We start from the raw sequence: 14,390 nt of genomic DNA, 5'->3' as shown, positions 1-14,390 counted from the left end.
CAGCGTGAGAACTCATTACTGGGAACAAATCTCTAAAATCAGACCATCATTCCACTTGTTTACACAATGATGGTGCTCTATTCCCAAGGTCAAAACACCGCTGAAAACTCAGTCATGTTCCCCAAACATCCCCCGAGCTGGCAACTGGGCCCTGTTTTTGCCTGCTAATGTGTTTTGAAGCCCAGCGGAAAATGAGGCAGCGAATGTCCCCCCCGCCCCCGCTGGTTTTGGGGGGGGCGGTGTGGGGGAGGGGAAGGCTCACAGACTCTAGTCGGTGAGTTCTACCCTCTGTGGGGCCGGCCAGGTGGTTTCTGGCCCAGGTGCAGCACGCAGGGCCCCGGGGGGCTTTTTTGCATTCTTTCTGGCAGTTGCCACTGGGGCTAAGCATGGCCAGTGATGCTCTTCCGTAACAGCCACACACACCTCTTAAGTGTTTAGCAGATGAGAACCCAGAAGCAGGGACTCTCAGGAACCCAGAGCACCCCCTCATCCCCCCTCCTCCCCTAGTCAAACCGCAGGTAGGGGTGACACAAGAGGTCTAAGATTTAGGTGGCCCTCGAGGGCCATACGTGTCCCTAGGACCAGCCCACCTCCAGGTCCTTTCCAACTGTGCTCTGGTAGCATTGCCTTACATTAGGCAGAGAGACAGGCCAGGGGACCCAGCCACCACATACATCCAGCTGCCTGTGTGTTTCTTGCCTCCACCCACTTTCCTATTTCAGAAACAGTGGAATGTCCAACTTTGTGAATTCCATTGCTTAACAGAAATTTGCTTTTAATGTCTAAATGTTCCAAAGATTAGAGTGGGGGCAGGGAAATGCAGGGAAAGCAGTGCCTCTTGGTGGGAGGGAAACATCCCGCACACACAAAGTCTTTTGTGCTTCAAACATTCTTTACAACTTCACTGACCATAGGATCTTGTCTGAAATCTTGTGAAATGGTTAGGCCAAGAATGTCCGTCGTGAATATTTCTGCAGTGATTTCGTCTGGAAGTTCTTCTTCAAGGCAGATTTCTGAACCTAGCCAAACAAGAAAAGAAAACAAATGCTTTCATAACGATTAGGTTTCTAACTTAGAAGCATTTTCCAAAAATACAAGGAACCTATACTAGACAAAAGTGAGAGGTGCTTTGTGCTACGGTTTGGCTGTGAGTTCTTAAAAACCCCTGGGTGGAAATTGGCTGAAATCCCTTCTTTACGGTTTGGAGCACTGTTACCAAATCTCTGTGAATTCCACTGGAAAGCCTTAACCACATGGTTTGGTTGATTTATGTGTAACAACTGGGAGCATTACATCCTGAGGTCTCACGTACACAAGGAACGGGGGAGGGGAGCTTGGAGGCTGGAAATGACCCATGGGATACTGGAGTCTAGAACTGTCTGAGATCAGAAACCCTGTTTAATGTGAGACTGGAGATGAACAATGAAGCAGAGGGAGGAGCATCGGGGTGGCTCAGTAGGTTAAGCGTCTGCCTTCAGCTTGGGTCGTGATCTCGGGGTCCTGGAATTGAGTCCCACGTCAGGTTCCCTGTTCAGTGGGGAGTCTGCTTCTCCCTCTCTCTCTGCCTCTTCCCCTGCTTGTGCTGTCAAATAAATAAATAAATAAAATCTTTAAAAAAAAAAAAAAGCCACCTCCAGCTATCTGAAGTCTTCACGAGGTTGTTTGAAAAAAGAAAGAAAGAAAGAAAGAAAGAAAAAAGGGAGGCAGAGGGAGAAGGAAGCCTGGCAAGGGGTCGGTAATGGCGGTGGCTTGGACTGCCACGGGGAGTCAGGCAGCCTCTGGGGCTTGGCAGTGGGGACATCCTCGCGGGCCCGGGAGAACTGCTTATTTTAATTTTTAAAAAAATACTTTATCGGGCGCCTGGGTGGCTCAGTGGGTTAAAGCCTCTGCCTTGGGCTCACGTCATGATCCCAAGGTCCTGGGATGGAACCCCGCATCAGGCTCTCTGCTCAGTGGGGAGCCCGCTTCCCCCCCCGCCCCACTCTCTCTGCCTGCCTCTCTGCCTACTTGTGATCTCTGTCAAATAAATAAACAAAATCTTTAAAAATATATATTTTATGTATTTGTTTCAGAGAGAGAGAGAAGCATGAGCAGGGGGAGGGGCAGAGGGAGAGGGAGAAGTGGACTCCCAGCTGAGCAGAGAGCCCGATGCAGGACTCAACCCCAGGACCCTGGATCATGACATGAGCCAAAGGCAGACACTTCACCAGCCAAACCCCCAGCTGCCCCTCAGGAGAGCGGTTTAGACTGGATTCCCAGCACTTAAATTCACAAGCCCAACTTCAGGTCCATTGTCCTCCCTTGGGTGGACTAAAGAAGGAGGTGGGCCATCCTCCGGCAGGAGGGGAGAGGAGGGTGAGCTTTAGGAACTTCCAAGACCTGGTGGCTTGAAGCCGGGCTGATGCTTGCTTGTTGCCTTGTCCCTACTCAAGTTTCCCAACAACGCCTCTCGCAAAACACCTTCCAGGCTGTATCTTCTCGTGGTCAGGACTCACGCACCCCTGCCGGAAAGATGGAGACCGGGTCCGTGGAACTAAGGGAACGTGCGAGCAGAAGGCACTGAGGATGGACCGCACATGGTAACAAAGGCTTTCATCTCTCAGACATGACCACCGCCCGCTGGTCCTTTCATAACTTATTTATGGTGGGTCCCCAGCCGACTTTGGTGTGTGCACAGTATTAAGGAGAGAGGCTTGCACCAGTCAAGAGAAATAAATGCACTTAGGTCTCCAACAAATTGGGGAGCCACGGCTGCACACCCAGGCAGAGTCAGCCACAGTACCTTTGACAGAGGAGGCCACGGGCTCGGATTTCCACCCCTCAGGGTTCAGTCCAAACAGGGTAGCGAAGCAGTCAGACATCTCCTCTTCAGTCATGTGCTCACCTGAGTAAAGTAGAGGAAAAAGTACCCATTTAGCTCCCGGGACGACGCCTCACGTCAGAGCTTAGCATCATCATCCCGCGGTCTTAAAGAGAATTACTCCACGATTTCCTTTTCTCGAGACACAGAAACAATCTAAGGGGTCCCATGTCACTGTCATATATCCTTTCTCATGTTGGGGTGAAGAACGGAGCTCCCAGAAGGGGAAGGCTGTTGGGGCTCGTAAGGAGAAAGAAGACAACTTTTTTTTTTTTTTTAAAGATTTTATTTATTTGACAGAGATCACAAGTAGGCAGAGAGGCAGGCGGGGGGTGCGTGGGAAGCAGGCTCCCCGCTGAGCAGAGAGCCCGATGTAGGGCTCGATCCCAGGACCCTGAGATCACGACCTGAGCCAAAGGCAGAGGCTTTAACCCACTGAGCCACCCAGGCACCCCAGAAGACAACTTTCTGATAAAAGCCACGTTCAGCTTCATTTCCCCTTCCCTCACGCCAGGACCACCAGTCTGACGGAGAGGAAGAAAGCCTACCTGACTTCCTCATGTACAATAACGAGGAAAACAGTGGGGCAAAACGGAAAATTTTACATTGGTGTTCTTTTACCTCACCATTGTGTCCCAATGTCATTGCAGCCCAGTGACACTGGTGGCTTACCCTTTCGCTCCCCTTTTACAAGTGAGGATACTGATCCTCAATGGGGTTCAGCAAGTTGGGGCATAAATCACATTCTTAGGGACCCAGGATGGCACCCTTCCTATCACCCTGAGTTTGCCAGCTCTACAGACCAGCAGGTAGCACCCCTCATGGTTGAAACCATGGTTCTGGGGGGAGGCAGACATCCCCCCCAATGAAAGATGCCAGGGGGTCTGCGGCCCCCCCAAAACAACTCCTCTCCAGTGGCAACAGCCCAATGGTGTGATAAGAAACCCCCTATTGGGGCGCCTAGGTGGCTCAGTGGGTTAAGCCTCTGCCTTCGTTCGGCTCGGGTCATGATCTCAGGGTCCTGGGATCGAGCCCCACATCGGGCTCTCTGCTCAGCGGGGAGCTTGCTTCCCCCCCACCACACCGCCTGCCTCTCTGCCTACTTGTGATCTGTCTGCCAAATAAATAAATAAAATCTTAAAAAAAAAAAAAGAAACTCCCTATTTATGGATTTACCTTTCGTTAGAAGCAGATTCAGGAAATCTTCTCTTCGTATGGCCTTCTTTCCTTTTGAATTGGTAAAACCAAGAATGTCAAAGCTCTCCTGGATCCCGCGCATGGTGTTACCGAAAGGTGGCCTGTGATTGAGGTAAACTTTGAAGAAATCTGGTAAGTTGATTTTGTCAATTAGCTTTCCAGTGTCCACATATTCACTAAATCTGACTTCGTTAAACATATCTTCAATCTAGGGAAGAGGGTTAAAAAAAAAAAAAAAAGACCACGGTGAGTAGGAGAGGCACTTGGGGGCGTCTGGGTGACTGTCTCGGTTGGTGGGGTGTCCAGCTCTTGGTTTTGGCTCAGGCTGTGATTTCTGGGTTACAAGATCGAGCCCTGTGTTGGGTCCTGTGCTCCACATGGAGTGAGTCTGGTTGTCCCTCTCCCCCCCGCCCCTCCCCTCCACACTCACTCTCGCTCTCTCTCTAAAATAAATAAATAACACCTTTTTTTTTAAAAAAAAAGACACCTTTAAAAAACATCTTAAAAAAAAAAGACACCTTGCCATATTTCTAAAAATTGGACAGTAACAGACAGATGTTTACAGTTAGCTGAAAACCTGTCTGTTGAGGGTTGCTTATATCCCCCAAGAAAAAGATGTTGATGTCCTCACCCCCAGGAGCTCAGAATGTGACTTTCTTTAGAAACAGGGCCATGGCAGCCCATAATTAGTAAAGATGAGATCATACTGGGATGGGATGGGCCTTTAATCCATTGTGAATGGTGTCCTTATAAGAAGAGGGGAGAGACACAGGGAGGGGACAGCCATGTGATGACAGAGGCAGGGAGTGGAATGATGTTCAAGCCCAGGGCTGCTGGTGGCCAGCAGAGGCTGGAGGAGGTGAGGAAGAAGGGAGGATTTCAGAGCACGCCCCTGCTGACAAGTGGATTTATCCTATAAAAGGATACATGTCTGTTGTTTGAAGCTACCAGGGTGTGATGCCTTGTTAACGGCCCTAAGACAGCTGGCCAGTTTTTCAATCCTATCAGCACTGTTACTTACCTACCCATCTCATAGTGTTTCAACTACTTCCTTGCTTTGGTAAATAGAGCTTAATTTCATTTAGAAGGCAGAATCCTCACAAACTTGGAAATTATAAGAACAAGCAAATAATTCCATGTGAAACTCAAATATAGGACCAAGGACCCTAGTAAATTTCAATTAACTGCACCATGATTCTTGTTTTCTTTCCTCTCTTTTCCATTTTCAGTGTGCAATATTTTATATATACAAAAGATTACATGGAACTTATGGGATTTGATTAAAAGATGAACACAGGGGCGCCTGGGTGGCTCAGTGGGTTAAGGCCTCTGCTTTCGGCTCAGGTCATGATCCCAGGGTCCTGGGATCGAGCCCCACATCGGGCTCTCTGCTCGGCGGGGAGCCTGCTTCCTCCTCTCTCTCTGCCTGCTTCTCTGCCTACTTGTGATCTCTGTCTGTCAAATAAATAAATAAAAAAATCTTAAAAAAAAAAACAACAACAACTCTTATAAAAAAAAAAGATGAACACATAAGAAGCCATCATTCATTGAAAAGTTCAACAAAATTGATAAATCTTTAGGTAGAATAACCAAGAAAAAAAAAAAAGAAAAAGAGATAAGACTCAAAATACTAAAATTGGGACTGAAAGAGGGGATACCAGTACCAACTTTTCAGAAATAAAAAGGAGGGTAGCTTTTTCTGCCCACAGATCTTGTCTTTGTGCTTTAATAAAACCACCTTTTTAGCACCAAATAAAGTATGAGCAACAGCCTGTCAACAGGATAACTTAGACGAAATGAACACATTCCTAGAAAGAAACAAACGACCAAAACTGACTCAAGAAGAAATAGAAAATCTGAATAGACCTATAACAAGTGAAAAGATTGAAATGGTAATTTTAAAACTTCCACAAAGAGGAGTGCCTGGCTGGCTCAGTCAGAAGAGCATGTGACTTGATCTTGGGGTTGTGAGTTGGGCCCCACGTTGGGTGTAGAGATTGCTTAAAACAACAACAACAAAAAAAACCTTAAAAAAATTTTTTCCACGAAGGAAAGCCAAAGATGAGATGACTTCACTGGTGAATTCTAACAAATACTTAAAAAATACCAATTCTCCACAAACTTTCCCAAACACAGAAGAAAAGGGAACACTTCCCAATTCATTCAATGAGGACTGCTTCCTGACTTGGAAATTCATTATGCATTTGCCAAGTTTTCTAGAATGAGAAAAGGGTGCTGACCCGTCTATGGATCCGAAGGAAAATGTGGTCCCCTTTAGTGCAGGTCTCCAATGGGTCTCCTTAGGGAACCGGCAGAATGAGAGAAAGGGAGAAATATAAAAACAAACAAAACCCCTCCTCAGTGTCCTCCTCCTCTCTCTCTGCACTATTTTTATACCATGCATACTACAGTCAGCTGAAATTCAGAAACCCAAGTTATGTCTGGCAAAGGGCTAAAAATTAGTAATTTATTTTAATATTTACATTTTAAACTGATACATTTCCTAATAAATTGTGGGGCTTGGAATTTTACAGAGAGAATAAGAGTCATAGAAAAGTGGGAAATATTTTTTTTTCCCCTGAACATGAACTCAGTTTTGGTCTGTAGGAATAAATCAGGAACTGAATCTATATTTGTATACAACATTTATCAATAGGTAACCAATTTTTCCCCATCCACTACATTTTAGAAAACAAAAATTGGAAGAACACCCGTTTGAACCTATACCAAATATCAGCTGGTCTGGGGCACCCTAGTGCCTTGGTCTGGCCTCAAGTATCAAGAAGAAAATGGGGCCCCTGGGGGGCTCAGTGGGTTAGGCCTCTGCTTTTGGCTCAGGTCATGATCTCAGAGTCCTGGGATCGAGCCCCGCATCGGGCTCTCTGCTTGGCAGGGAGCCTGCTTCCCCCACCCCTCTCTGCCTGCCTCTCTGCTACTTGTGACCTCTTTCTCTGTCAAATAAATAAATAAAATCTTTAACAAAAAAAAAAAAAGAAGAAGAAAATAAAAGTCTTTTGCAGTCCAACCAACCAACCATAATTTCTGTGAAAGATTTGAGGTACTTTCTTTCCATTCCCCTCCCACGCATACAAAATATATATGTTTTGCAAAATTCTCATCACATATGTACATAACTTTGTATCCTGGTTTTTTTTCCCCCTTAAACACTGTATCTTAGTGATCAGTATTTAGATTAGTACTTAGATTAGTATTTTCTTTTTTTTTTTTAAGAAAAATTTTTTTTTTTTTTGACAGAGACAGAGATCACAAGTAGGCAGAGGCAGGCAGAGAGAGAAGGAAGCAGGCTCCCTGCTGAGCAGAGAGCCAGATGTGGGGCTCAATCCCAGGACCCTGGGATCATGACCTGAGCCGAAGGCAGAGGCTTTAACCCACTGAGCCACCCAGGCGCCCCTAGATTAGTATTTTCAAAGAAGCCATTTATTTTCAATGTAACATTCTAGGAATGATCTTTTTTTTTTTCTTCAAGATTTTATTTATTTATTTGACAGAGAAAGACACAGCGAGAGAGGGAACACAAGCAGGGGGAGTGGGAGAGGGAGAAGCGGGCTTCCCGGGGAGCAGGGAGCCCGATGCGGGACTCGATCCCAGGACCCTGGGATCATGACCTGAGCCAAAGGCAGATGCTTAAGACTGAGCCACACAGGGGCCCCTAGGAATGGTCTTTAGACATAACGTCATTGGTTACAGATACAAATAAACTTTAAATAATACTACATAAGTAACTTTAAGTGGTAACATTTTCAATTGGAGCACTTATTTAGTTTATATTATGTACAATTGCAAGTTATGTATAATTTTATGTATATATAAAACACTACCTAGGATAACGTTATTTAGATTTTTTTACTGTATTAATTATAATTGTATTATAAACATGTGCTACTATTTAACTATGAGACAGTAGAGACTAGGGCTCAAAGTTTGATCATTGATGATAGACTTAGGTTCAAATCCTGACTTTCCCACTTTCTTTCTGAACTGACTCTGTTTCCTCATCTTGAAAAAGGGGGTAACGGAGTTTTGAATGTATTTATTTGAATGTATTTAAGGTCCTAAACATTAATGCCTAATACATTGTAAGCTCTCAAAAGGCAGTAACTATTCTGGTGATTATTATACTGTCTATGCCCTTGCTAATTACGACCCATGTAATTATTATATAAATTATAATTATAGTTACGTAAAGTATATGTACGACTTATAATTACATAAATAATATACATGATAAATATGAATTATAAACGTCATACACGATTTGACTCAATTCCGAAATAGAAGACTAACCCAAAAACAACAAAAAGGAGCTCCAAAGCGGGAGTTACTCATACTCAGAGTGTTCTGAAGACCTCAGCAAACGTTCTCAGCACAAACCAAAGACGTGATTCACCTCTTTACCCTCTTTTCCCATGTGACTGATCAAGGATCACTGCTCGAAAAGCACCGAGTTGGCAGTTAGGGCATCCTTGACATCTCTTTCCCGAGCCTCCTTTGCAAGCGTGAGTTGAAAAGGCAGACTTCGCTATATGTCGGGGAGAGGAGCCCCGGAGACAGAATGGAATGCTGCGAGCCTTTCCCGTGCCCCAGGGCGAGGCCAGCTGGGGAAGATGGAGGCTCCTGCCACCCTGCCCGTGCTTGGCTTGGCTTCAGCCAGGCCTTTTATCAGCATTCTGGACCTTCCTCCGCGAAGGCTGTGTTTCATTTGATTCACTCGAGCAACTTTGAACATTGGGGCCCCTTCCCAGAGATCCTGATTTCATTCATCGGGGGTGTGTGGGGGGTATAAGCAGTCGTATTTTTTAAAAGCTTCCCAAGGGGATCTGAATGTACAGCCAGGGTTGAGAAGCACGGCTTCAAATCAGGGGTGCTCAAGCTTTGTCAGGGGGTCAACAGGACCAGGAGGGCTTGTTTTAAAAAACACTGCAGGTCCTGCCCCCAGAGTTTCTGATTCAGTGAGTCTGGTTGTTGGGGCGGGGGGTGGGGGGGCGTGCAGAGAGTCTGCCTTTCTTAACAAGTCTCCAGGTGAGGCCAGCGCTGCTGGCTTGGCCAGGAGGGGCACCTCTTTGGGAACAACTGCTCTTAGACCACAGAGCTTGGGCAGAGGGAAGAGACCAGCCCCCAGAAGAATCGGGACCTGGCTTGGGGTGCTCAGTAGAGAGGCGCGTTGTAGGGACCCAGAGAAGTAACAAAGGAAACGAAACAAAGCACACGATGCAGGCACAAGGGAGGCCATGGGAGAATTTTTCTTAAAATACACAAAAGTCTTCTTTAAAATAATCACTTGCGGGCACCTGGGTGGCTCAGTCGGTTAAGTGACTGCCTTCGGCTCAGGTCATGATTCTGGGGTCCTGGGATCGAGTCCCACATCAGGCTCCCCCTGCCTGCTTCTCCCTCTTCTGCCTCCTACTCCCCACTCCCCATCTTGTGCTCTCTCTCTCTGTGTCAAATAAATAAATAAAATCTTTAAATAAATAAATAAATAAATAAATAAAATAACCACTTGCTGCCCTCGTTGTTTTAGTTCAGTTTAGTAGCGGTAACTGAGCATTTGGTTTCGTGCTAGGTGAATGGAAAGCAAGCCACTTAATTATGACGAGAACAGCCCTGCACTCTAGGACTTCTCAGGCGGCAAATATTTATTGAACACCTGCTAGGTGCCAAGCCCTGGTCTGGGCCCTGTGAAGAGACAACGTACATGGAGAGTGAACCAAAAGGAAGGTCTTTCACTGCGGTTTGCTTCTCAGCCCTGGCTGCCGGCAAAGCACCCCTGGGGGGCTTTCCTCACCAGCCGAGCCCAGACTCCACTCCTAGATTCACTGCTCAGAAGGGCGGCCCAGGCACCAGCACGAGTGACTTAATCTGTTTGGATTCCGCCACTCTCAGACCTCTCAGACCTTCCGTGACAAATGCAGGCGCTCGGCTGCAGAAGCCCTCAGCGAGGTGGGCCTCGGAAGGCCTCATGGAGGAGGTGGATGGGGAGGACGGCCATCGAGGATCCAGCCAGTCTAAGGTGAGGGAGAGCACGTGTGAGGAGGGGGCATGAGCGGGGGCTGCGTGAGAAGCTCCCCCAAGCCCCTCCCACATCTCCTGTCACTGTTGGAACCACCACCGACAGATGAAGCGGCTTAAAGCACACAAGTTGGTCTCCTTGTTCTCAAGGTCAGAAGTCTGCCATGGGTCTGAAGAGCCAACATCAAGGTGTGCGTGGGGCTGCATTCTTTCTGGAAGCTCTGGTGGAGAATCTGCTTGTGTTGCCCTTCAGCTTCTAGAAGTGCCACTGTTCCTTGGCCCTTGGCCCTTCCATCTTCAAAGCCAGCAGCCTCATCACGAGCTCTGGTGTCTCCTTCCCTTCTCATGCCTCCTCCTCTGACCCTGACCTCTTGGCTCCCTCTTCTAAAGACCCTTGTGATTATACCCGGTCCACCAGATTATCCAGGATAATCTCTCATCTCAAGATCCTTAATTTAATCATACTTGTGACATCCTCTTGCCACGTGAGGTAGTGTATTCACAGGTTGTAGGAATGAAGACACAGACCCCTCCGGGGGGCATTATCCCTCCTGCCACCCGGCGGGCGGGTCGGGATTCCCATGAGGCACCGAGGACCTTGGTGCTATCGGCAGGTCAGAAGGGGCACACCGGCAGGGTTCGTGTGGGACTTCCAGAATTAGGCGATTTCATATAGAAATCTAGCTTTCAGGGGCACCTGGGTGGCTCAGTGGGTTAAGCCTCTGCCTTCGGCTCGGGTCATGATCTCAGGATCCTGGGATCGAGTCCTGCATCGGGCTCTCTGCTCAGCAGGGAGCCTGCTTCCCTCCTCTCTCTCTGCCTGTCTCTCTGTCTACTTGTGATCTCTGTCAAATAAATAAATAAAATCTTAAAAAAAAAAAGAAATCTAGCTTTCAGACTTCTCTTGGAAAGTCGGAGGAGTCTGATGATGGTAGGACTGCATTTCCAGACGCAGACCTGAGAAGAAACGATCCCCATTAGAGAGGTGTTCTCTGGCAGGGGGCCCCCTTGGTTAACCCCCTCCTCAAAGGAGTCTTGGGGCCATAGGAGGTCCCCACCTAGACGCCCCGCCCTCCATCACAGACCATGCTCTGGGAACCCGGCACCCCAGGACTACCCCCCACCCCCAAATAACCCAAGCCCACTTCCAGGGCCTGCAGGTCTCCTGAAGTCATCCTCCGAGAGGGACCTGCCCTGTGACCACGCCCATGGGGCTGAAGGCTGGCCAAGGAGGGAGCCGGGCAGGAAGACAGGCAGTCATCACTGGCCTGGCCCTCCTCATGCCGCCCACCCAAGTGGGAAACGCAAGGAGCCCCAGAATTTGAAGGAGACCAAGTCAGAGGGAGAACTGTCAGGGCAGAGTATTAACAGCTTGCTGCTTGGTTTGTAACTTCCCAGGCTTAGCCACACGGTGCCTGGGCTTCTGCGGGCCCTGCTGTGTGGCCCGCGACGGAAGGGAGACCCGGTCCTGGTGGCCTGGGTCCCCTTGCTCAGGCTTGTTTTACTCTGCCTCGGCCATTCACTCCTATGGCAGCAGGACGCCACCGATGGCCTTAGCACCATTTTCTACTCACGCTTTCTAGCCTCCCTGTGAGGCAGAGAGGACCACGCGACATTTGAGCACAGGCCTCCCTCGGTGGACAAGCAGGCTGCTGGGTGCGGGCGCAACTCTATTTGTCTTGTGCTGGTTTCTTGGGCTCGCATGGCCGGGAGGACTCTCCGCCTGCTCAGGCCCCCCCCCACCCCCGTTCCCCGCCCCAGGGTGCCCTCTAGCGCAGCCCCAGCAGACAAGGAGCCGAGGAGCCCACTGTCCCCGTGCGTGTCCTCACCGGGGACCGGGCAGGGAAGGAGGGCGCTGGGGAGGAGGCTGCCAGGCCCAGCAGCCCTGCCACACACTCGCATCTGGAGACACCTCCGCTATTTATGCTGGGCTCCGTGACTCACGGCCGCTCCCTGCTTCCTCCAGGAACTATATTTGGACGGCGGCTGCCTTTCTCCAGGAGTGAGACGGGCCACACCCGCGGGACCCAGTGGCAGGGTCAGGCCAGCCCTTGGTGCTTGGCCTCCGTGCTCGCTCTCTCCCTGCTGTCTGCAGTGAGGGGGGCCCAGAAACGAGAGCACCGCCCACTCGGGGGCCCCTTAGGAGGACCTTCCCCCAGGCCCTCATCGGAGCCCCAGGGTCAAACACTTCCAGGCTCTCCCTCCAGGAAACAGCTTTAAAATCTCAATGTCAAGTCCTCCAGCTTGTCCCAGACCCACAGTCGAGGGTTTGTCCATCAAGCGCTCACCGCTCTTCAAAGTCCTGCTTCCTTGTAGCTACCCAGAAACATGCACCCAGAAACTGGTTCAAGCCAAGAAATAGTAAATAGAGACCAATCTGGCCGTTCCTCGAACATGGGAGTTATTGATACGGCAATTCTACCCCCTAGGTACGGAGGCACGAGAAATTAAAACCCAGCTCTTGTACACAAATATTCATAACAGCATTACTCATAAGAGCCAAAATGTGGAAACCACCCAAATGTCCATCATTCGATGAATGAAAAAACACGACACATCCATATGAATGAACGGAATATTATTCAGTTACAAAGAGGAAGGAAGCGTGGACACCTGCTACAACCCAGAGGAAACTTGCAAACGTGATTCTCCCATGAGGGAAGCCAGACACAAAAGACCACATAGTGCATGAGGCCATCGCTATGAAATGTTGAGAACAGGCAAATGCATAGAGGCAGGAAGGAGACGGGTGGGTGCCGGAAGCTGGGAGGTGGGAGTGGGGACCGTATTTGGTGGGTCACCGTATTACGTGCGCTAATGGGCATAGGGTTTCTTTTTAGGTTGGTAACATGCTCTGGGATTAGACAGCGGTGACGGCTGCACAACTCTGTGAACCAAAAGCCATTTCAAATGCATGAACTGTAGGGGATGGGATAGAGGAGCTCCGCAAAAGTTGTCAGAAAGAAAGAAAAATAATGGGAGGTGAAATCTTGGCAAAGGCAAGTAACAAAGCAAATAACACTCGTATTTTTTTGAATATGTTTTCCACCACCACTATGACCTATCCTGTTGCAATCATAAAACCAATAAAGATTAGTACATGCTTGTTATAAAAAATTCAAGCAAAGATAAAGAGAAAAGAGATATAAAATGAAATAAAATGCCCTATAATTCCCCACCCCTCAGCTATATTTTTATAGCTGATTTTTAGGGGTTCAATGTCCCAATTTTTAGGGTTTTTTTTCCTTGTTCGCACTAACACGTACGTGTAGAAACAGAACCGGGGAAGCCCCACTTCCCCATCTGTAAAATGGAGACCATAAAAGCATCTCCCTGCCAGGAGGGTTAGACACCAGCACGGTTGGCATAAAACTGGGTGTGTGGCAAGAGCCCCAGAGAGAAGGGCCTGGTTGTTGCTGGTGGTGCTGGTGTTATTATGGTATTGTCGTCCCCTATACTCTTTTTTTAGCGGTTGCGTGGCATTTCAGGATTTCTTTCTTTAAATGCCTTGCAGTGTGAACAACAGAAATTGTTTTGTCTTACCCTGATCTCTCTGCAGGGGCACACACTGCTCCCTGGTACAGAGGCTCTCAGAGGACCGGGAAGTCCTCCCTAGAGCGGTGGGCCACAGAAGGAACTCCTGACATTTCTGTCTCAGAGCAAACCCAACATGTTGAGGGCTTCTTTTCTACGTGCAAATCTCCCAATTCCCATGGGGTCTTGATCGGGGCAGACACTGTGCCCATGACCACTGGTTCAGATTTCTCCTCCTTGCATGGGGAAAGCTGCACTGGTTGGCCACGGGCCCTCCATCCCAGCTGGGACCACGGTTTAGCCACAAGATTAGCACAAAGGGCTTTGGGAGGATTTGTTTGTTTATCTTCCTGGGTTTTGTTCTAGATACAAAAGCAACACAAGCCACATGCTTGTAGCTAAGAAAAATTAAAACATTACAGAACTGTATATTGTAAGCCCCCTTCCCCATATAACCACAACTGTCTTCTAAGGAGGGTAGAAACTACTAAATGGGTAATTTTTCATTTATAGACCCTCGAGATGGGCTTGCGTTGCAGGTTTGGACACAGAAGCTAAGAAGAGCCAAACTGCCGTGGCTAACACAAGAACGTGGCGTTCCTGGGCGTGCACCAGGACAGAGGGGGAGCAGAGCACTGAGTCGTGCGTGGGATGAAGGCCAGCAAGGAAGCCCCTGTCAGAGTGACTGGCAGGACTGGGAGAAATATCTAAAAGCAGTTTCTGGAACATTGCTGGGAAATCCAGGTCTGTGTCTCTTTCTGATGTTTCCCAA

General features: G+C 48.4%; 1 protein-coding gene across 2 annotated transcripts in view; it reads right to left on the bottom strand.

Annotated features, from left to right (window-relative positions):
- Positions 1–738: 738 nt before the first annotated feature.
- The window catches only part of CFAP251 (cilia and flagella associated protein 251), a 63,892-nt gene continuing 50,240 nt past the window's right edge, over positions 739–14,390 (bottom strand). For both annotated transcript variants that reach the window (XM_032876351.1, XM_032876352.1), the window contains exons 19-21: positions 4,037–4,265; positions 2,783–2,884; positions 739–1,019 (exon numbers count right to left, since the gene is read on the bottom strand). In XM_032876351.1, coding sequence (XP_032732242.1) covers positions 883–1,019; positions 2,783–2,884; positions 4,037–4,265 — 468 coding nt within the window. In that variant the 3' untranslated portion in view covers positions 739–882. The remainder of the gene's footprint in view (positions 1,020–2,782; positions 2,885–4,036; positions 4,266–14,390) is intronic.

Source organism: Lontra canadensis, unplaced genomic scaffold, assembly GCF_010015895.1.
Source record: "Lontra canadensis isolate GAN:19392208 unplaced genomic scaffold, GSC_riverotter_1.0 scaffold58, whole genome shotgun sequence".
NCBI lineage: Eukaryota > Metazoa > Chordata > Mammalia > Carnivora > Mustelidae > Lontra > Lontra canadensis.
Note: the sequence above shows the minus strand (reverse complement) of the source record. Positions and strands in the feature narration are given on the sequence as shown.